Genomic DNA, 23,882 nt, shown 5'->3' with positions numbered 1-23,882 from the left:
AAACGGGAGAAAACACAACGGGGTGAGTCAATGCAGGAAGAGGCATGGCACCTACAGCACGTACACCAGCCTTGGAACCGGCATTCAAGGCTCCAGAGCACCGCCACTTACTGGTTCTTGTTGATCTGTTCTATCAGGAGTGTAAATTCCTTGAGGAAGCGCTGGCACAGCTGCGTCTTCTCCAAGGTGCTGGACATCATGGCCAGCCACACGGGCTCGGCTATCCTTGGGACGGAGTACAAGCTCCAGATGGTCCCTCTACAGAAGAGAAGGTACAGGGAACTGTCACAGATGTCACGGTGGATGATCTCTGTGTAAAGGAATCTAGAAGAAAACACTCACCTGGATCTAGGGAGCCCCTAAGGCATCCAAAGCAGAATATTAAACAGGGGTCGGTAAACTAGGACACGATGCATAGGCCAAATCTGACCTTTTTTTTAATAAATAAAGTTTTATTGGCACACAGCCACGCTCAATCATCTCCCTATTATCTGTCGCTGCGTTTGCACCACAGCAAAGCTGAGCAGCCGTGGGGCACAGACCCTTTACAGGAAAGGTATACTAACCACTGATATAAAATAGTCATCCTTAAAAAGACTTATTTGCACGATGCCTTGTGTCAGAATTTATGCCAGTTTTCATAGGAAAAAAATAAAGGAAGAAAGAATAAACATGCTAGACTGAAAATGTGACCAGAGGGAACTCAAGTCACCCAATTTCTGGTTAGTGCTTTTGTTCTTTGAACCAAAGCACCCTATTCACTTTAGATGAAAAAAGAACACAAATAAATGGCTCTTCTTCACCATATTATACACTAGATTGTTACACGGGCTAATAGAATCAAATTCTTAGAACTGTAAGCTGTTAGGGAAAGTGACGAGTCTGGCCGTGTCACTTTACGGCTTAGGAAACTGGAGGTGTAAAGGAGTTCCTTGTGGGAGACACACACGCACTGAATGACAAGGTCCGGATGAGAGCGCCTCGTGCCGGGGACTCTGCTCCAGGCCGCGTGGCTCGTGGCGGTCCTTCCAGGGAGCGCACCAACGAGCCTAGGATCTCCACTGGCACCTCTGCGTCTAGGAGACACCCCGCTTCCCGGATGGGGGTACACGAGGCATATTCTGACCTGAGTTTCCGGCCGTGTGCATCAAGGAGCTGGGACACACAGGATCCTGCCCTGGCACGAGGCAGAGCACCTGCTGAGTGCACTGACAAGTGACAGCTACGTGGACCTGGGCTTCGCTTACCGACACCAAGGTTTCCAACGCTAACACGTGATCCTGTCGCTGTTTCTGGAGCAGCAGGTCACTGAGGTAAGGATGAGACCCGTCTATCCACAGTGAGGCCTCAGGTCCTGTCCGTTCAGATTCCGGACCTTCTACTAAATGAGTGTCCAGACCCTCCAGCACAAGCCAGCTTCGAGCCTGACCACAGCCCGCCCGGCGCTGCCCACACAAACCATAGAAGGTTCGCTAGTCACCACACTGCCATCGAAACACACAGCTTCACACTATTTCTCAAATGTGCGACGTGGGTCTGGATGATCCCCAGATAAGGACTAACGTGCTACTTGAGTACTTTACACATAACCCAGGGTTCAACTAAGGCTGGGTGGGGATTTTGTTCCAAGCAGCATTAGAGTTCACCAGCCTCTACCTTAAGCATCACAAAAACGTTCTAACATTGTAAGAATCGTAAACATTTTTATCCCTGGGCTAGAGAGGAACGGTTGGACTCTTAATTAGCTCGTGACGGCTCTGAAGTGCGATTCCATTCCACACCCAGAAACTGGCCCTAAGAAGCGCTGCAACAGCCCCGCTCAGCATGGTGACCATGGATCCCAGCTACAGCCCAGACAAGAGGGGCAAGACCTCCAGAAAACTGGTCTCCGGGGTACAAATATCAACAGTTAGGAGCTGACAGTGAGGACACGCTAGGGTGACCATACAACTTAATGTCCTGACCAGGACACCCACGGGAAGACACCGGGTGTACACAGGGCTGTCCTGGCAAACTGGAGTGTAACCTCCCTGACGTGCATACTCTCCCCACTTAGGCTGTGGACAAGCATCTCAACCTCCAGTTTCCACATCTGTAAAATGGGCTAAGAGTGCTTCCTCCTAGGGCTTTTGGGAGATGACACGAGACGTATGAATATTAGTTTTCTCCATTCACTCTGTTAGGAACAGTCACATCAGGGACCGTCTCTCTGGCAGTCGTGAGGATTACTCAGTGCTGGTGGCTTACACTTTTTGCTCCACTGGGCCTTAGCTTCAAAGGAAGGAGCTGCTAAAATGACTAGTAACTGCTAGCCCCCCACACTCCTGAGCTGTGGTCTCCACGCATGCCGAGATCCACGGCCGCTGCTCACCAATTTCCCCTGCTGGGGTTGCCAAACCTTGCCAGTTTACCTGAACTCCCCCAGAGCTTCCATCAGACGGCTGACATAAAACTGGACACGGAGACTTGACTCCGCGATCTTCCGGCACGAGATCATGGCCTTCGGTGGAAAGAAAACAAGCCACATTACGTGGAGAAGAAATTCCTCCGTAACCATCTACTGGGCTTTATTAATAAGAGACGATGTTAGAGCCCACACTCAAGCTAGTCATGACCGAAGTCGTTGGGGGCAGTAATTCCCTTTCCCAAAGCAATCAGGATCTGGTACCTGACTTCAGTGTGCCTAGGGAACTTCCTACCACTGCTGCAGCCGATCTACGTGCCCTGGGAAAGCAAGCGGGTACAGAGAGCCCTCGACCCTTACAGCCCCGTGTGACAATGGATTGCATTCTCAGTACCTTTTCAATTGCACTCTTCAGCCTGTTCATGTGAGACTCAAACAGGGGGAAATGAGAAAAAAAGAAGTCCTGGAAGTTCCTCTGGGCTTCCTCCGTCTCGCACAGGGAAAAGATGAGGCTTATGGCAATCTTCTTCCTCCGAGCTATGGCCGGGTTGGAACTGCAGGTTTCTTCGGCCAAGCTGAACGTCTCATCCGTTGACCTGGAAGGAGAAGGGGTTTTGGGAGTCATGCTGCATCAGTGAACCACACCGAGGACGAACCGTAAAGCCAGGGCGACACCCTGGTGGCCGATCCGGGCACGCGGTCCTAACTCAGAGTGTGTCTACCGCCAGGTTGTCCTCCTGCATCAGACTCCACCTGACACTCAGTGTTAGCCTAACGCAAAGAGAAACTTAAGTGAGAACTGAAAGTAATTTCAAACGTCCTCTTGTTAGACTCTTAGCGCTTTTCCCTTGGACTATGTTACATCAGATTGGCCGCATTTAGGAAGGGGTGTGAAGCATCCGTTAGCTGATAGATACCGATGGATAAGAACATCTGAGGAGACATGGTCCTCTGTGGTATTCTGTGTGACCCAGGCATCACGTTTGGACATTTACTAGTAGCTGAGGCTTACTTTCCCAAGGTTATTAAAACCATGAGATGAAGTTACTCCTGTAAATGCTGAGATTAAGCCATGCGACTGGGGATACTCTCTGGGAAACCCCCCGAGCAGAAAGACCCACCTCGCTTCTGCTACAGTCAGATCCTCGACCAACTTAAGATTCTTTGCAGAGACTCTGCTTCTAGGATAAAAGAAGCCAATAAACTCTGAATATGCATTCAATTTGTCATAAGGGGTAAGCCTCACAAATATGGCCAATCCATATCTCTACTTTAACTAGTCTGAAAAACCAGCATGTGACCACACAGCTGCTAACGGCAAGAGTGAAAAAAAGTTTTTTAATTAGTTTGTTTTTTTCTACAAAGACACCAAAGCCAAGGACATCACACTGCAAATGAAAGCGCCTGGCCTGGCACATGGCAGGCGTGCAGGGAGCCTTCTCTTTCTCTCGGGCTCCACCATTCAGCCTTGTCTGTCACCAAGCTTGGTACACCACCTCCTTTACTACAAACTACACCCGAACGGTCATGTCTGCTCATGGGACTTGAGGCAGCCATCCTCCTTGGTCTTTTTTTTTTTTTTTTTTTTTTTTAACCGATACGCAGGCCTCTCACTGCTGTGGCCTCTCCCGTTGCGGAGCACAGGCTCCGGACGCGCAGGCTCAGCGGCCATGGCTCACGGGCCCAGCCGCTCCACGGCATGTGGGATCTTCCCGGACCGGGGCACGAACCCGTGTCCCCTGCATCGGCAGGCGGACTCTCAACCACTGCGCCACCAGGGAAGCCCCCTTCTTGGTCTTTAACTTGTTCTGTAGTGCCCTGCTCACAGCCTGTAATGTTCCCGTGATTTCCAACATACCCACGTCTTAAAAACATACACACATCAGAAGTTTTATGGTCAGGAAAGCTATCTTATTTTTAAAGGAAAGGAGAAGACATCTTGCCCTAACCTCAGAGGGATATGTCATTGTTTTGCTCCACTTTAAGCAAGATGCTGGAGACTTAGGTGTGGCAGGTAAATCAGTAAAAGTCCTCGCGGACAGACATGGCGCAGGAAGGACAGGTTTCCAGATGCTCTTGTAAATGCTGTCCGTTAAAATAAACCAGCAATTGCTTTCTCTGAGAAATCCCTAGATCCTAATCATCTGCTCGTCAGAAAGAAATTCTCGAGGCGCTCTTACCATTTTACTTAACTTCAAACCATGCTCCCTCTTCTTTTCCAGAGTGCTCGTCCTATAACTCTGTTTTTCTGCACCAGTTTACACCTATTCTGTAGAGGAAATTCTGAGCTTATGCTACACCAATTCTTTCTTACAACCCTTTCTTCTTCGTTATCTCCTACTTCCCCCCTTTCGCAAAAGTAAAATGACTCTATCAGTCCACTCATCTTTGGCCAATGTGGTCCTTAATAATCAGACTGCAGTGACCACTGAGCCCTCTGCAGATGTGTGTCAGCTTCAGCTCCACCCTAGAAACAGTAGCCAACTGCACCTAGCACAGCGGATGGTGCCGTCTGCCGAATTTCTGAGACACGCCCGCAGCTTTAATAGCGTGCGTGCCTCTTACTCGCTTCCTTATGTCTCTGCTGAATTCTAAAGCAACTGAGCTTCATTCAACCTGTCGTCTTGGATCAACCACGCGAACTGGAATAAATCAGGTCATGCGGTATTTGTAAATATACTTTTAAGATCAATCTACAATGAAAGCATGTTTCAGAATGTCTTAAAAAATTTAAGTATGCACACAACTACTTCATCCTAGCTTTACCCTCAAGGCAACAGGTAAGATACACAGACCATTCTGCAAATGTGAAAACTGGGGCAGAGTGACTAACCAACCGGCTTCAAAACGGAAAGCTTTGCAGTGACCACGCCGGAGTCACAGCCCAGGGGTTCTGTCTGCTAGCCCTGGCTCGTTGCTCCGACACTGGGAGTGACCAGGGGCTCTGGCGCCACGTCTGACCCATCCACTGGGGGGACGGGCTGGGAGCGGTCACACCAGCTGACAGGCCTTCAAGTCAAGGGAAGACCACGCTACACACTGGATTTTTCAAATAGAATTTTGTTGACACATGAATGAGCATTCACATACCTTGTAAATACTTCAAGATCCTAAATAAAGCAAAAACTGACTATTTAAATACATCTCAGTGACTTGTAATTGGCCTCAGGACTGCTCAGTCTGACTGGTTATGTCAGCTCTGAATGGAGGCGGAATCTACGGGTTATGTTGGTACATATGAAATCGCCATTTCTGCAGGTCAAGGAACATCTCATCAGCGACTCTTTCTGGTTATTCAGTTTACAATTCCGGGCCAAAGACTTTCTGGGACGTCATACCTGCTTCTTTAGGGTTTCACCAGCCGCACTAAGGGGGGAATCCGCAGCTTCTCTCCTCCACGGACAGCACCTCTGCGCCAGCGGGTAAACTGCCCCCCGCCGACTCCCCCCACCCTCCGGTCGCCGAAGCTCCCCACGTGGCACGGGGGTCAGCGAGCAACCAACCGTAAGACTGTGAAGATCCTCCCTGGCCGCCCTGCACTCTCTCAGGAACCAGGTCACTGAGTGCGGTGACTTCCTCTCAGAGCCGGAGGCGATCGCATCCCTGGTACCCAGTGTTCTCCGGTCCCGCGTCAGAAACTAATCCCCGCCCACACACCTGCCACAAGGGAGAGACGGGCGGCGACCCCGGTAATCGAAGGGTCTTCGCGGGCACAGTGACCGAAGCTGAGCGCCCGCGGCTCTTCCGTCCTGGGCGTCAGGCAAGGGTGAGTCCAGGACCACCGGCGCACAGCCTGCGCCCCCCCACCCCCGCCTTGCGGGGCTGCTCTCAGGAGGGCCCAGGCTCCCAGTGACGTTCTCCGGGTGCTACCTTGATTCTTAACCGTGTCACCTTTAACTTGTGCTCTGGAAGTGAAGTCTGATGGGGTGATGACGCATGGGCGTGGGCAGGGCAGACGCCAGGCAGCCGAGCACAGGGCGCGGGGTCGGAAGCTGGGTCGCTGGCCTGGGGTCAGGCACACACCCACGAGTCCAGAACCAAGGCGGTGCCACAAGGCCCCAAGGCTGGGACCTAGGCCCAGATAGGCGGCGGCGGCGGCAGCAGACGGCACGGCCATGGGAGGGGGGAAGGGCTGGGGCAAGGCACAGACCGAGGGGGAGGCAGCCTGTCTGTCCATCATCAGAGCCCACCCCTGTGGAGTCTGCACAACACTTAGCTCTTCGTCCTGAGCCCCAGGGCAGTAAACTATCACAAAGGAAGAGCCTACGGTTCACAACACGATAAAGTACATCAGGGAGTTACTAGAATTCTTTAAAGAGTTTGTTAATCTCGTTTTGAAAACTGCAGCAACATTGCAAAGCAAATATTCACAGGCACAGAAGCAGAAATTGAATGCAGATTGCTGCATTGGCTAGAAAATACCCACATCTTTCATATGAAGCTTCAGAAGAAATTATTAGAAATGAAGCCCATTTTAAAATTAAATTTCCGTATAACTGACGATGTAGTGACACAGTGCGTAAACAGGCATTCTGAATTATATGCAGCCCATGAAGACACTTCCAGTTTCTTGTAAGACCTCTGTAAGTCACAGGAAATGGCAGAGGAAACATTAAAATAACCGTGCATAAAGATACATTTAAAATTCAATTCAGACTTACACAAAATGGATGTGTGTGAAGAACTGAATCTTTAGCAAAATGTTCCATAAGAATCGTCTGATCCAGATGTACTGAAATTTATGCTTTTCTCTTTCTTTTTTTTAACATCTTTATTTCAGTCTAATTGCTTTACAATCCTGCTGTATAACAAAGTGAATCAACTGTATGTATACATATATCCCTATACCCCCTCCCTCTTGCATCTCCCTCCCTATCCCACCTCTCTAGGTGGTCACAAAGCACCGACCTGATCTCCCTGTGCTATGTGGCTGCTTCCCACTAGCCATCTATTTTACATTTGGTAGTGTATATATGTCCATACCACTCTCTCACTTCGTCTCAGCTTACTCTTATCCCTCACTGTGTCCCCAAGTCCATTCTCTACATCTGCATCTTTATTCCTGTCCTGCCCCTAGGTTCTTCAGAACTTTTTTTTTTTCTAAGATTCCACATGTATGTGTTAGCATACGGTATTTGTTTTTCTCTTTCTGACTTACTTCACTCTGTATGACAGGCTTAGGTCCATCCACCTTGCTACAAATAACTCAACTTCGTTTCTTTTTATGGCTGAGTAATATTCCATTGTAAATATGTGCCAACACCTTCTTTATCCATTCATCTGTTGATGGACACTTAGGTTGCTTCCATGTCCTGGCTATTGTAAATAGTGCTGCAGTGAACATTGTGGTACATGATTCTTTTTGAATTATGGTTTTCTCCGGGTATATGCCCAGTAGTGGGATTCCTGGGTCATATGGTAGTTCTATTTTTAGTTTTTTGAGGAACCTCCATACTGTTCCCCATAGTGGCTGTATCAATTTACATTCCCACCAACAGTGCAAGAGGGCTCCCTTTTCTCCACACCCTCTCCAGCATTTATTGTTTGCAGATTTTTTGATGATGGCCATTCTGACTGGTGTGAGGTGATACCTCATTGTAGTTTTGATTCACATCTCTCTGATGATTAGTGATGTTGAGCATTCTTTCAAGTGTTTGTTGGCAATCTGTATATCTTCTTGGGAGAAATGTCCGTTTACGTCTTCTGCCCATTGTTGGATTAGGTTGTTTGGTTTTTCGTTATTGAGCTGCATGAGCTGCTTGTAAATTTTGGAGATTAATCCTTTGTCAGTTGCTTCATTTGCAAATATTTTCTCCCATTCTGAGGGTTGTCTTTTCGTCTTGTTTATGGTTTCCTTTGCTGTGCAAAACCTTTTAAGTTTCCTTAGGTCCCATTTGTTTATTTTTATTTCCATTTCTCTAGGAGGTGGGTCAAAAAGGATCTTGCTGTGATTTATGTCATATAGCATTCTGCTTATGTTTTCCTCTAAGAGTTTTATAGTGTCTGGCCTTACATTTAGGTCTTTAATCCATATTGAGTTTATTTTTGTGTACGGTGTTAGTGTTCTAATTTCATTCTTTTACGTGTAGCTGTCCAGTTTTCCCAGCACCACTTATTGAAGAGGCTGTCTTTTTCCATTATATATTCTAGCCCCCTTTATCAAAGATAAGGTGACCATATGTGCTCGGGTTTATCTCTGGGCTTTCTATCCTATTCCATTGATCTATATTTCTGTTTTTGTGCCAGTACCATACTGCCTTGATTACTGTAGCTTTGTAGTATAGTCTGAAGTCAGGGAGCCTGATTCCTACAGCTCCGTTTTTCTTCCTCAAGATTGCTTTGGCTCTTCGGGATCTTATGTCTTTCCATACATATTGTGAATTTTTTTGCTCTAGTTCTGTGAAAAATGCCATTGGTAGTTTGACAGGGATTGCATCGAATCTGTAGATTGCTTTGGGTAGTAGAGTCATTTTCACAATGTTGATTTTCCCAATCCAAGAGTATGGTATATCTCTCCATCTGTTTGTATCATCTTTAATTTCTTTCATCAGTGTCTTATAGTTTTCTGCATACAGGTCTTTTGTCTCCTTAGGTAGGTTTATTCCTAGGTATTTTATTCTCTTTGTTGCAGTGGTAAATGGGAGTGTTTCCTTAATTTCTCTTTCAGATTTTCCATCATTAGTGTATAGGAATGCAAGAGATTTCTGTGCATTAATTTTGTATCCTGCTACTTTACCAAATTCATTGATTAGCTCTAGTAGATTTCTGGTAGCATCTTTAGGATTCTCTATGTATAGTATCACATCGTCTGCAAACAGTGACAGTCTTACTTCTTGTTTTCTGATTTGGATTCCTTTTATTTCTTTTTCTTCTCTGACTGCTGTGGTTAAAACTTCCAAAACTATGTTGAATAATAGTGGTGAGAGTGGGCAACCTTGTCTTGTTCCTGATCTTAGTGGAAATGGTTTCAGTTTTTCACCATTGAGGACAATGTTGGCTGTGGGTTTGTCACATATGGCCTTTATTATGTTGAGGAAAGTTCCCTCTATGCCTACTTTCTGGAGGGTTTTTACCATAAATCGGTGTTGAATTCTGTCGAGAGCTTTCTCTGCATCTACTGAGATGATCGTATGTTTTTTCTCCTTCCATCTGTTAATATGGTTTATCACATTGACTGACTTGCATATATTGAAGGATCCTTGCATTCCTGGGATAAACACCACTTGACCGTGGTGTATGATCCTTTTCATGTGCTGTTGGATTCTGTTTGCTAGTATTTTGTCGAGGATTTTTGCATCTATGTTCATCAGTGATATTGGCCTGTAGTTTTCTTTCTTTGTGACATCTTTGTCTGGTGTTGGTATCAGGGTGATGGTGGCCTCGTAGAATGAGTTTGGGAGTGTTCCTCCCTCTGCTATATTTTGGAAGAGTTTGAGAAGGATAGGTGTTAGCTCTTCTCTAAATGTTTGACAGAATTTGCCTGTGAAGCCATCTGGTCCTGGGCTTTTGTCCATTGGAAGATTTTTAATCACAGTTTCAATTTCAGTGCTTGTGATTGATCTGTTTATATTTTTTATTTCTTCCTGGTACAGTCCTGGAAAGTTGTACTTTTCTAAGAATTTGTCCTTTTCTTCCAGGTTGTCCATTTTATTTGCATATAGTTACCTGTAGTAATTAATCTCTCATGATCTTTTGTATTTCTGCAGTGTCAGTTGTTACTTCTCCTTTTTCATTTCTAATTTCATTTCTAGTTCTGTTGATTTGAGTCTTCTCCCTTTTTTTCTTGATGAGTCTGGCTAATGGTTTATCAATTTTGTTTATCTTCTCAAAGAGCCAGCTTTTAGTTTTATTGATCTTTGCTATTGTTTCCTCCTTTTTTTTTTTCATTTATTTCTGCTCTGATCTTTATGTCATCTTTCCTTCTGGTAACTTTGGGGTTTTTGTTCTTCTTTCTCTAATTGCTTTAGGTGTAATGTTATATTGTTTGAGATTTTTCTTGTTTATTGAGGTAGGATTGTATTGCTATAAACTTCCTTCTTAGAACTGCTTTTGCTGCATCCCATAGGTTTTGGATTGTCGTGTTTTCATTGTCATTTGTCTCTAGGTATTTTTTGATTTCCTCTTTGATTTCTTCACTGATCTCTTGGTTATTTAGTAACGTATTGTTTAGCCTCCATGTGTTTGTGTATTTTTACATTTTTTTCCCTGTAACTGATTTCTAATCTCATAGCGTTGTGGTTGGAAAAGATGCTTGATACGATTTCAATTTTCTTAAATTTATGAAGGCTTGATTTGTGACCCAGGATATGATCTATCCTGGAGAATGTTCCATGACCACTTGAGAAGAAAGTGTATTCTGTTGGTTTTGGAAGGAATGTCCTATAAACAGCAATTAAGTCCCCATCTTGTTCAATGTATCATTTAAAGCTTGTGTTTCCTTATTCATTTTCATTTTTGATGATCTGTCCATTGGTGAAATTGGCGTGATAAAGTCCCCTACTATGATTGTGTTACTGTCCATTTCCCCTTTTATGGCTGTTAGTATTTGCCATATGTATTGAGGTGCTCCTATGTTGGGTGCATAAATGTTTACAATTGTTATATCTTCTTCTTGGATTGATCCCTTGATCATTATATACTGTCCTTCTTTGTCTCTTGTAATACTCTGTTTTAAAGTCTATTTTGTCTGATATGAGAATTGCTACTCCAGCTTTCTACTGATTTCCATTTGCATGGAATATCTTTTTCCATCCCCTCACTTTCAGTCTGCATGTGTCCCTAGGTCTGAAGTGGGTCTCTCGTAGACAGCATGTATACAGGTCTTGTTTTTGTATCCATTCAGTGTTCTGGTTGGAGCATTTAATCCATTTACATTTAAGGTAATTATCGATATGTATGTTCCTATTACCATTTTCTTAATTGTTTTGGGTTTGTTATTGTAGGTCTTTTCCTTGTCTTGTGTTTCCTGCCTAGAGAAGTTCCTTTAGCTTTTGTTGTAAAGCTGGTTTGGTGCTGCTGAATTCTCTTAGCTTTTGCTTGTCTGTAAAGGTTTTATTTTCTCTGTCAAATCTGAATGAAACCCTTGCTGGGTAGAGCAATCTTGGTTGTAGGTTTTTCCCTTTCATCACTTTAAATATGTCCTGCCACTCCCTTCTGGCTTGCAGAGTTTCTGCTGAAAGATCAGCCGTTAACCTTATGGGGATTCCCTTGTGTGTTATTTGTTGTTTTTCCCTTGCTGTTTTCAATATTTTTTCTTTGTACTTAATTTTTGACAGTTTGATTAATATGTGTCTTGGCATGTTTCTCCTTGGATTTATCCTGTATGGGACTCTCTGTGCTTCTTAGACTTGATTAACTATTTCCTTTCCCATATTAAGGAAGTTTTCAACTATAATCTCTTCAAATATTGTCTCAGTCCCTTTCTTTTTCTCTTCTTCTGGGACCCCTATAATTCGAATATTGGGGCGTTTAATGTTGTTGCAGAGGTCTCTGAGACTGTCCTCAATTCTTCTCATTCTTTTTTCTTTTTTCTGCTCTGCGGTAGTTATTTCCACTATTTTATATTCCAGGTCCCTTATCCGTTCTTCTGCCTCAGTTATTCTGCTATTGATTCCTTCTAGAGAATTTTTAATTTCATTTATTGTGCTGTTCATCATTGTTTGTTTGCTCTTTAGTTCTTCTAGGTCCTTGTTAAACGTTTCTTGCATTTTCTCCATTCTATTTCCAAGATTTTGGATCATCTTTACTATCATTATTCTGAATTCTTTTTTAGGTAGACTGCCTATTTCCTCTTCATTTGTTTGGTCTGGTGGGTTTTTACTTTGCTCCTTCATCTGCTGTGTGTTTCTCTGTCTTCTCTTTTTGCTTCACTTACTGTGTTTGGGGTCTCCTTTTCGCAGGCTGCAGGTTCACAGTTTCTGTAGTTTTTGGTGTCTGTCCCCAGTGGGTAAGTTTGGTTCAGTGGGTTGTGTAGGCTTCCTGGTGGAGGAGACTGGTGCCTGTGTTGTGGTGGATGAGGCTGGATCTTGTGTTTCTGGTGGGCAGGTCCACATCCGGTGGTGTGTTTTGGGGTGTCTGTGAACTTGGTATGATTTTAGGTAGCGTCTGTGCTAATGGATGGGGGTGTATTCCTGTCTTGCTAGTTGTTTGGCATAGGGTGTCCAGCACTGTAGCTTGCTGGTTGTTGAGTGGAGCTGTGTCTTAGCGTTGAGATGGAGATCTCTGGGAGAGCTCTCAGCCATTGATATTACGTGGAGCTGGGAGGTCTCCGGTGGTCCAATGTCCTGAATTCGGCTCTCCCACCTCAGAGGCTCAGGCCTGACACCCGGCCAGAGCACCGAGACCCTGTCAGCCCCACGGCTGGCTAGTGTTGGGGGGTCTCCTGCAGAGGTGGGGGGTGGCTGTGTCTCACTGTGGGGACAAGGACACTGGCAGCAGAAGTTCTGGGAAGTACTCCTTGGCGTTAGCCCTCCCAGAGTCCGCCATTAGCCTCAAGAAAGAGCCTGTAGCCTCCAGTGCTGGATCACCTCAGGCCAAACAACCCAAAATTTATACTTTTAAGGTTTATTACAAATTTATCTCAATGTTGTTATAACCTATAAAGCTCCAGTAACAGCTTCAATGAGCACAAAGAACTTTCCCAAAATAAAAAAGTTATCAAAAATTATTTATCAGCTTGCATTTGCCAGGAGTGACTAATGCTGCTTTCAATTATGTCGACTGACGTACACATTTTGATGACCTAAACGAATGTGCAGAAAAGTGAGCCAGCAAAAACGTATGATGAATGAAGACAGTGACTGAAGTATTACTACTGATTATATTGTATAAAATTTTTACACCGAAACATTTTAGTAATTTATAACTTTGTGATAATAGTCACGTATCACTATTATTTCTATTATATTTTGTAAGTAAAATATTTTTAATGGAAAAGCCTTACATTCATTTTATATTCTGAAAATCTCTGAAGCCCTGGAACATAATGTTTCTTTAAATACAAACAAACAAACAAAACTAACACGTGATGTTACTTTTGGGAGAAGAGGGCCAGCAGCCTGATGCCCTGCACACGCCTCGGCCCCCCCGTTTCTCAGCCTGTGCTTTCAGGTCCCCCCCTTCACGAAGGCTGCCCAAACCCCAAGACCTCCCGCGAGGCTGCATCCCGCCCCCGGGCCGCACACCCCCATGCCCCTCTGAGCGTTTAGCACTTACCTTCTTCACACCACTGTTTATGTGAGCATCGTCTCTGTGAGCTCCTGAAGTGCAGGCCTGCAGCCAGCTCTTTACCCCTTCTCAGAGCCAACACATGCCGACCTCTATTCACTTACTAAGGTAACCAACTGTCATGTGGGTTTTTCATAGGTAATTAATTCCTTCATTTCCTAATTCCCTTTTAAGTTTTTGGGTTGTAGGAAGAAGAGGTGGGAAGGTACTGATGTAACATCGTCATAAGCCAAAAACGTGAGTTTTGCAACATAACTAAACTTTAGATCTGAAAACCAACTGAAATGAAGGCAGAGAATACCTCGATGCTGTCTCTACTCATAATCAGACTGTTGACTGTTTAAGAATTTGTTTCACCAAAAATTAACCATCCTTGAGTTCATATATTTTCAAAGACCACACTGGTGTCACCATAAGCCAAGGAAAGATTTATTCCAGCCTTCTAACTTACAAAGGCTCCACCTGGAAGGGACCCAGTGCAAAGAGAGCACACATTCACTTTAAATCAATGCCAAATCTACCCAGGTAGTCCCAGTGTCTTTCCCGGAACCTCTCACCTGTGAACTTCCAGGCTGAGCTGAAGCCGAGCGGAAAGCTCCGGCCCGTTTGTGGTGACAGCAAGTGAGTGCAGTGTCCGCCAGCATCGCCGGGCCGCCCGCCCCAGTGCCCTGCACAGCCAGGGGAACCCAGCTCACCTCCTGGGAATGATGCCGTTTTCCAAGCTCGTGGTCTGGCTCCGAAGCCAGCGGCGCTGGTAACTGCTGGAGGAGGACGTAGAGGAGCTTGGAGACGGGAACGGTGTGACCAGAAGGCTGCTCAGGGAGGCTGCGGGAAGAAGAATGGGAAGTTGAGAGCTGGGCTCCAGGAGCCCACGTGCACCTACGTGAAAAATAGCTATACAAGCCCCGGGACCTAACCGTTCAGGTTCTACCGGCCACGGCCAGCAGGGGGAGCCCTCTCAGGCTGCCGTACAGCCAAGAAAACACCCTTTAAAAAGAACAGGGGTCGCCGACACGGCAAGGGACACGGCAAGGGCATCGGTGACCAGGCACCAGCCCCACGTTCCAAATGTAAACAAACATTACTCATCCAGTCAGAGGGCAGCCTGCAGATTTCGGATACAACGAAGAGTCCACGGAAGTACTGCTACTGCTGCCCGGGAGCCGGTGCCGCACACGGAGCCGGCTCGCGCGCGTGTCCCCCCCTTGACTACTTGGTCCCCCTGTGTTTCGAGGTGGAATCCAGGCAGAAGGGTACTTGCCCCGCAGAGCACCCTCTCCCGCCGCCATCTCCAGATACACGGCACTTCCCGCCCCTCACGACTCCCTCGGCTCTGCAGGAGGCACATCTGCTCCTAGACGTGCTTTCTGCTTGGATGACTCGGCTGCCCTCAGCCTCTCTGCGGCCTCCGTCACAGTGCGTCCCCAGGTGTGGCTGACGCACAGCCCCACCGGTCCCCGTCAGGGCAGGCAAAGGGCTTCTTTCAAACCCCGGCTGCTTGGAGGAGCTCTGTGGGTTTGGAAGAACAGAGGGACGAAACAGATGTTTTCCCCTTTGCCCCCCAGGGTCAAGGAATCAGGACACTGAAATGTTACTCAGTCGGGGGCAGAAGGGAGTGGAATGTGCCAGTCGGCTGGCTGATGTTTGCACAGGCGGATCACTGGGCACCGGGCCGACTTCAGGAAGTGCAGTATACCATGCTCATGGACACCCCTCGGAAGGCAGCTTCTCCACGTGAACGGTTGCACTTTTATTCACACTTTTACAGGCAGATGGAAAGAAGCTGAGTCCCCGACGTGAGTTCTGAAATCCGACTTGCCTGGCTGCGAGTCAAGTGTCTACAACGTGCCAGGCGCTGTTCAGCGCACAGGGATCCCACACGGAGCTGAAGAGCTGTGAGACCAGGGAACCCCCGGCCACAAGGTGAGATGCTAACAACTCAGGCTTCTTTCTGTCCACCGCAGAGGTGCTATGAGCATCCACAAGATGCTTTTCTTCTGATCCAGTCAACATGCACAGGAACTGGGTCCAGGAGACCTTATTCATCTGTGATTCCCTGTACCCAGGACAGCGCCTGAGACACAACGGAAAATTAATAAATGTTGGCTGAGCGTACGGCGTTTCTGCGCTGAAGTGTTACCAGGTGAGGCTGGCTTGGTTTCAGCCTTGAGGCTGGACTTCAACCTCCAAAATCAAATCCTGGTTTCAAGTATCAGCGAGTAGGTAATTTTACTGAGAATTTTGAAGGGAGATAGAAGAGAGTTTTTCCTCAAAGTCACACAGTACTACTTAATAAAAAAAAAATCCTAATTAGACATGTCTGCCTCACCCCCAAGTTTTCAAAATCCCTTATAAGACCAGAAGATCCTCACCCCCTAGTCCCAAATCTTCAGGGTCCCATCCCTCTCCCGATCTTATGCTGGGCGTAACAGCTCCTTCTTGGCAGGTGGAGAACAGAGGTGAGTTACAGTACTTGTACTTTTTTTTTCCCCTGATCACAGAAGCAAGATGGCGATGACCCTGAGGACCACTTCCTTCTGGAAGTCGTATTGCTGCATGATTCAGTTTAGTAAACCAAGTAAGACCCATGCTCTTGTTCAAATCCCAGCTCTGCCACTCACCGGCTGGGACACTTGGGCAGTCCACTTAACCTGTCAGCTTTCTCATCCGTGAAATGGGGGGCAAAAAAGGACCACACCGCAGTACTTTTTGTGAGACCTGCAACCTGCTAGTGGGCTACGGAGTCTTTAGCGGATCAAAACTGGTATTTTAAAAAAGGAGCAGAAAAGAAAATAGAGTAGGTTGCAGCGTTAACATTAATTGGTGACACTTTTGTTTGTTATATATAAAGATGTTTGTTACTGGACCATGATGATGGAATGCATTAGCATGGGTTGCAGACAAAAGAACACTTTGAAAACCACCGACCTATTTCATATGGCTCCTGCGAGGATTAAACAAATCAATACGTGTAAAAATACGTGTAAAGCACTTACCCCAGCACCCCATACAGTAAATGCTAGCTACTCACTCTCTCTGATAATTCTTGGAAAAGGTGGACTAGGTAAGACATTTCAGAGTACTGAGAGGTCATTAATTCTGATTAATTACGAAAAGAACCAAGAACTTGTAACGGAGACATGAAAAAGGCAAAAAATTAAAATAATAAAACCCCAAGGAGGATGTTCCCTTTAACCCTACTATAAAATGTGGAATAATAATTTTTACGAAATATAATCTAAAGGACTGGCTTAGTGCTCTTCAGCATTTCCTCAAAAATATTTTAATATCATGTAGTAAGGTTTCTATGTAAAAGTACTGTGGTATATGTCATCAATCAGATATTCTAGGAAACAATACAGCTACGACTCTCAAATGCAAGAAGAGGCCTAATTTTGGCTTGTAACCTATTGCCATTTTCACGAGAAAAGGGTGGATTCAATCACCACTTAGTGCGTGTGACAGGCCTGGGCCGTGGTCTTCAAGGCAGTGCAACGTGGAGTGGTGCTGGGGCCCTGGTGTACGTCCCCGTCGCCAGGGCTGCGTCAAGCGTGCCCAGCTGTTTCCCTACCTTTGCTAAGGGGACTGGTACCTCCAGGACACCGAAGCGCTTCTGCATGAGAGTTACGTGGGGTGGGTCCCAGCTTCGTGAGCCAGGTAGAGAAATTCTCCAGTTGGTGCCACAGTTGTAAAATGTGCGACTTTCAGTTAAATTATACCTAGGCTCAGTTTCAGCTTTTAAAGTGCTATGTCTAACACTCCTTAATATTTTTAGTATCACTTTTCTTTTTAGAATAATTTTACAGTTAGAACAAATGTTAATGCATACAGACTGCAAAGACTTTTGGAGTTTTGTACATTAATAAGAAAATAATTTGAGCTTTCATCCCCACCCTCCTGACTGAGGGGGCTCTTCAGCGAGCATCTATTTATTCCTGCAGAAATTAGCAGTGAGAAAAAGAATAAGTCTAAAGGCTTAAAAATGCTGATTGCTGGCTCTTCTTGGCCCATGTCATTCAAGTTCAAGATAAATGTTTAACTCTCTCTGGAAATACGTTTGCTGTTTGGAGAGTTTACTAGAAACACCGTACTGATGATCTGACTACAGGATTTGGATTTTAACAAATAGTGCCCTGAAACTCTTAAATCAAACCCATTCCCTCAACACACATTTTCTGAGCACCTATTAAGAGCCTGGCACCACCTAGGCCTGGGGCAGAAAGTTACAGCATAGAGACAGACAGTCTCTGCCCTTAAGAAGCTCACACTTGTGGAATAAGTAAACAAGATGATTTCAGACGGTGATAAGTTCCTGTGATTTTCTTTAAGCAACGAGGGCAAAGGTTTACTCTCATCAGCAGTCAGAGAACAACACCCTTGTGAAAACGGGACGTTTCAGCTAAGAGTAAAATGCCAGCAAGAGGCATCCATGGAAAGCGCATCCCAGATGTTCCCTAGGAAAATAACTAGATCATCTCAGTAAGTCTTTAAAACAATCCATGTGTACTCCTCCTGGTACATATGGGGGACATATCCCCCCGCCTCACTCAAATATCCATTGAGCATCTCCTATATGCCAGGCAGGATTCACGCTGCTGGGGATGGAGCAGTCAGTGTGGCACAACAGGTGGGTCTCTGCCCTCGGGGAGCTTCTAGGGGAGAAGGACAAACAAACAAACATCCCTAAGAAATTACCAGATAACCACAGAGTGTGGTGAGTCCCAAGGAGCAAGCCTGACACTGGAAAAGGAAGTGCAAAAGTCAAGCACTCAGAAGCTGCTATAATTCCTTCAACGGGAAGAATTCTGAGGTTGGCTTGTTTGTGTATCTGGAAACACTGCCACCAAAATGAAAACAGGCCAATGTGACCAAGCCCCTATTCCTGCCCAAGCTCATCTTGCACACTCGTCTCACGACATCCAGCCTTCCTCTGTTCCTGGTACACAATGGTCTTTCTGCGCCCCACACACAAGCCTGCAAAGCCAGCTCCCACCCCCGATCTCTGCCCCAGCAGCCCCCAGGCCTGAGATGCTCTTTGCTCTGGCTTCACCAAGCTGGCTACCCGGGGCACTCAAGTCAGCTGAAATTTCAGCTTCCGGGAGAGGCCTTCCTTGAGCACCCTGGTGGTGATGAGTGCCTGCCTACATTTTATAGTCTTTCTCTGTGTCCCCTTTACTGAATATAATTCCATGTCTAGTTGATCACTGATCTATCCCCACATCTGACAAAAATGTCTGGCACATAAGATGCTTAAGAAATGTTGCCGTATGAAGAACGAGAAAATGATTATGTGAAGGACAGTGATGCCTGTCTTGATCGGCAAGCATGGCGGAAACAAAGCATTAGAATACAAATTTCTAGAAAGAGTTCAAAGCCTGAATTTATTAAAAAGTTTCCTATGGTCAAAGCTGTATGCAGAGCATTTGAATTTTCTCTACCCCCCCACCCCCCATTAAAAGAAAATCTTTCTTCTGTTTGGTGGTGATGGTGAAGGTGATGGTGGTGGTGATGATGGTGGTGGTGGAGGCAGGTATGGTGATGGTGGTGATGATGTTGGTGATGGTGGTGGAGGTGGTCATGGTGATGGAGGTGATGCTGGTGGTGATGATGTTGGTGATGGTGGTGATGAAGTTGGTGGTGGCGATGATGGCAGTGGTGGTGGAGGTGATGGTGGTGGTGATGGTGGTGATGATGGTGGTGGTGATGAAGGTGATGGTGGTGGTGGTGAAGGTGGTGGTGGTGATGATGGTGATGGTGAAGGTGGTGATGGTGGTGGTGGTGATGGTGATGGAGGTGGTGGAGGTGGTCGTGGTGGGGGTGAAGGCGATGGCGCCCCTCTCCAGAACCAGGGGGACAGAGACTCCCATGCTGGCCCGCCCCGAGCACCACATCCCAGGGCCCTCTCTGTCCCGTCTCTCATAGGCAGCCTCACTCTGCGGGTCATGAATCTCCCTTTGCCCCCACTCCCTGTGGGTGTGATGTGCGCGCACGTGTGTGCATGTGTGTGCGCATGTGTGCGTGTGTGCCATCTGTCTTCACACCCAAATGGCAGAGTGGCCAAAACTCGGGTCCTGTCTGAACACCGTGACGACGTGTGCTCTTGTCCTGAAGGCTGACCGTCAAGCACTTAATAAACGTGTCTGAACATACGAGCTAGACGTTCTCCTCACACTGATGGTTCTACTACTTTCCAGGGCACAGAGAATGAAGGCATTACCTTCCTGCCCGTGATCTGAGTGTGCTGCTGGGGAAGGGAGTCAGCAGCTGGACGGAGGTGATGGCTGACCAGGCTGGGAGGCGGGTCCCAGCCCCAGCTGCCTGGACCTTCCTCTCCCCCTCGCCACGATCGCCAGATTGCAGCTTCTGCCCCACCCGTGTCCTCCTTCTGAACTACGGCTGACTGCTCATGGCTGGGGCACTTGCGGGCACTTGTGACTGAGATACTGGCTCAACACCCGTCTCCCCAGGCGCCTCCTCCCCCGGTATGGGGCATGCCCGCATGCCCCACTCGTCGTCCTGTTAGAAACTGGAGAGTCGCCCTTTGTCCCCCCGCCATGCCCTGTGTCCCATTAGTCCCCGAGCCCCTCCAGGACCACCTTCCAGCACGGCTGAAACCCACCCCTCCTCTCTCCCAAGACCTTACCTGAACATTCCTAAGAGCAGCCGCTCAAATAACCTCTTGAGAATGAATTTACCTTTCTGATTCATCTATGCACAGGGGACACATTCACAGTGTCCAGATGAGAATGCACTCCCTCCATCCCTGTCCCGGGGGGACCCCTTCCAGACACATTCGATGAACACGCTTTTCTATCTTTATATGTGGAGAGAGATCTTGTATATGCCCTTTTCCTCTTGAAACATAAATGACCGTTTACTGCAACTCACTGCTGATCAACTTTTCTTTTTCACTTACAAATATATCTGAGAGAACTGTTCTATTTCGAGGCCTGCTAGGCTGCCGTGCCCTTCCAACCACCGCGTGGGGCTGCTCTGTGGGACGAACGTGACTTAAGCAGGCCCTGGATGAACATCTAGGTCACCTCCAACGTTCTGCTAGTGACAACAGCTCATCGTGTGAGTTTCCTACTCCTACTTTTCACCCTCCACAAAGACACTAGAAAAATGGTTCTCAAACTTGCTATAAGTCAAGTCTATGAAGATGAACATCAGATTTTATAGATGTCTCCCTCACTTGGCTTCCTTAATACAAAAAATCAGGAAATAAGGCAAAGACGGTTGAGTAAACTGCTAATACTCTAAGGTAAAAAACACTGTGAGCTTGGTATTGAGTTTGTTCCTTTACTGAGGAAGTGTCTTTAAAAAAAATAGGTGGATATAGTCTAACCCATTAAAGCAATAAATGGGATATCCTTGTTATTGCTCTACTACTTATTCTGCGTGTGTGACAAGCTATGTAAAGAGGCACTGGGGCACGTATCGTGAAGGGTAAAATGCATGAAGGCATAGAGCAGAATTAAGATTTGATTTCCTCTCTTATTATAGTAAAAGCTACTGAATAACCCAGAAAAAAGTTGGCTATTCTTCTCAGGTACTATTCTAAGAAGGGAAAGAGGAGGAAAAACCCAATGAACTGTTTTTAAATATTTTATGCTAAGTCAGATAATCCTTCTACACTAGCTTTACAAACACATGCGTGTGCAAGCGTGCGCACACACACACACCACACACAGCGGTGAGTTCGGGGGAGAAAAAGTTAATGGGAAAAAAATCTATCTTCTGCCCACCTCCCTCATCCTGTACCCCCTGCCCAACTGATCTACTTTAGCAATGAATATACGGGTGCAGATTTTTCTGGAGCAGTTGGTGAGGCACCAAATAGACCTAAAATATGGAGCCAATCAGGTTCCCCCTTTAGCTGCCCCGAACAAGACTAAGTCCAAGGGCTCACAGGGCGCTGGTGCCTTTTGTGATGAGGCTCGCCCCCCCGCCCCCCAGTCCCCGACGCTGCGGGCACATTTTACCCGGGCAGCCCCAGGACCTACACCCCTGCACAAACGAGCTTCCAAAATGGCGCTTTTGCTCGACGCTGATGCAGTTCTTTCCTCCCTCCCAGCTGTCGTCCCTCGAACACCCCCGTCCCAGGCGCCACAGCCAGGCCCCCGGCTCCCACAGGGCGGGTGAGGCAGCACTCTTCACCCGCTGTTTTAACTCTGGGTTTACATGGAGCTTCCGGAGGGCGGGTGCTAAGGGTCACTCATCTTCTACATCGCCCCAGTTCTGGCAGAGCCTGCCAGCCTAGGGGGTACAAGGTTTTTATTCAATAAATGTAATAAATGTGGCTTCACGGCCTGACTCAGGGCTACCCTGCCAACCCCTTCCCTTCACCTCGATTGTAGCAAACTGGCCCAACTGTGGAAGCCACCACGGTAACTGAGCTCTCCTACAACAGAGGGCCCTCGGGAGTGCAAATCCAGACAGCGCTTTGCAGCCCCGGGGCACACGGTGCACGAGGGGCACGCGGTCAGCACCCACAACATTCCTCCCTGACGCGGGCGGAAGACAGGTGCAGGGAAGGGGCTGGCGGAGGGCGACAGAGACCCTCGGTGTCTTGTCTTTCTGCCAGGGAACCGTACTGTGTGCTCTCAGACTCTTCATCCGGATCGAGTCCCTCTCTGTAGAGGATGATTTAAAAAGCAAAAAAAAAACATAGAAGCTTTTCTAAAGTTACTTCTTTACTGAACTACTGGGAAAGAAAAAGACTCTGAGGTCACTCTTCAGATGTGACTTGTGTGTTCAGAGTTTTGGGGCGGCCGCCATGCAGCCCGTTCATCATGAAGATGAACTGGTGTCAGCTGTGACTTCAGAGCTTCTGCTGGCCTGGTACTGACAGCTGCAAACATTCCCCATCTCCAAAGGCGCCAGCCTAGGTAACCTTGGCAACGAGTGACGTCTGCGGGACAAAAGGTCAGAGGAACTGCACACAAGCACTGCTCTCTCGTTTAAAAAAGGCATTTCCCACAGGAGCACTGGGGTAAGCACCCTGACGCTGCTGTGTGTGCCCTGCAATGAATCCATTACCTAAATGCGCCGCAGGCTGGGAGCCGGGTGTCTCGCCGTGGGGGGCGGTTTGCAGATAAGCCGGGCGGGGAGGGTGGGACGGCCCACGGGCTCACAGATGGCGGGCAACACGGAGAAATCCGCAGCACTCACGCGTCGCTGAATGTAGGTGCGGGCATCGCCGACAGCAGTACGCACAGAGACACAGACACACAGCCGGCACAAACTCACACTCCTGCTTGCTGGCGTCAAGGTGCAACAAGCGTATCTGGGTTCCAGACCCTGGGACCTAATTCCGTCTCCAGTGAAAGGACAGGGCAACACGGAGACACAACTGATTCTAGGGATGGGGCAGGACATACATGAGGCACGTCTGGAGCATCCTGTAGTGCCAGAAAGCGAGGAAGCGCTACACACACACACACACACACACACACACACAGTGAGAGAGGTTAAAGAAACACTGGAGCCAATGGAAAGTGCTCCACGGCTTCCACGGCCAAAGCTGGAGCCACGTGAGCGACAAAATAAAGCAGTACTGGGGTGACCTGAAGTGTAAAGTAAGCATTCTGAGTCCACATTGATATGGACGACTGACTGGCTGCACGGATGAGGAAGGGGGACAGGCTGCCACGCAGAAGAGCTCCAAGCAGCTGACGCAGGGCCCTGCCCGCAGCAGACGGGGAGAGGCCACACAGTCACCGTGCCAGCCAGGTGACCAAGGCCACCATCAGCGGTCATAACTTACGCTGACAGTACGTACCCTTGGTCGGGGGCAACGAAAGTGTCACCGAACCTCCGTGACCTCTCTTCCAAAAGCGGTCCACTCACGTGCAGAGCATCAAACAAATTCCAACAGCGGGCATTCTACACAGCACCTGGCCGCTACTTCCGGAGACTGTCACGGTCGTCACAAAACACAGCAAGTCTGAGGAACTGCCTGAGCCCAGCAGGGTCAAACAGACGTGACAACTGACCGCCCCGTCTCACGGGCTAAGGTGTTAACGACAGGGCTGCACCGCGGTTCCCCACGACCGTCTCGATTGCTCTGCAAATCTACAGCTGTTCTCAAAAACAAATCTATTGAAGATATTTGCCCCGTCTCTCAACTCTGCAGACAGGAAGTTACAAATTACAGAAAACAGGAATAAACCGTGGCTGTAATTTCTCTCCATCTTCCACTGCGAATTCAGCTCAAACAGTCGGAGTCGCTGCTCTGCTCCAGGACGAG

General features: G+C 47.3%; 1 protein-coding gene across 1 annotated transcript in view; it reads right to left on the bottom strand.

Moving 5' to 3' along the window:
• Positions 1 to 23,882, bottom strand: part of FNIP2 (folliculin interacting protein 2) — a 121,612-nt gene that overhangs the window by 27,154 nt on the left and 70,576 nt on the right. The window contains exons 8-11 of the mRNA XM_065878108.1: positions 14,326 to 14,455; positions 2,799 to 3,000; positions 2,412 to 2,500; positions 112 to 258 (exon numbers count right to left, since the gene is read on the bottom strand). Coding sequence (XP_065734180.1) covers positions 112 to 258; positions 2,412 to 2,500; positions 2,799 to 3,000; positions 14,326 to 14,455 — 568 coding nt within the window. The remainder of the gene's footprint in view (positions 1 to 111; positions 259 to 2,411; positions 2,501 to 2,798; positions 3,001 to 14,325; positions 14,456 to 23,882) is intronic.

The sequence above is a fragment of the Phocoena phocoena genome, chromosome 5 (assembly GCF_963924675.1).
Source record: "Phocoena phocoena chromosome 5, mPhoPho1.1, whole genome shotgun sequence".
Classification (NCBI taxonomy): Eukaryota; Metazoa; Chordata; class Mammalia; order Artiodactyla; family Phocoenidae; genus Phocoena; species Phocoena phocoena.
This window is presented reverse-complemented; position numbering and strand designations above follow the sequence as displayed.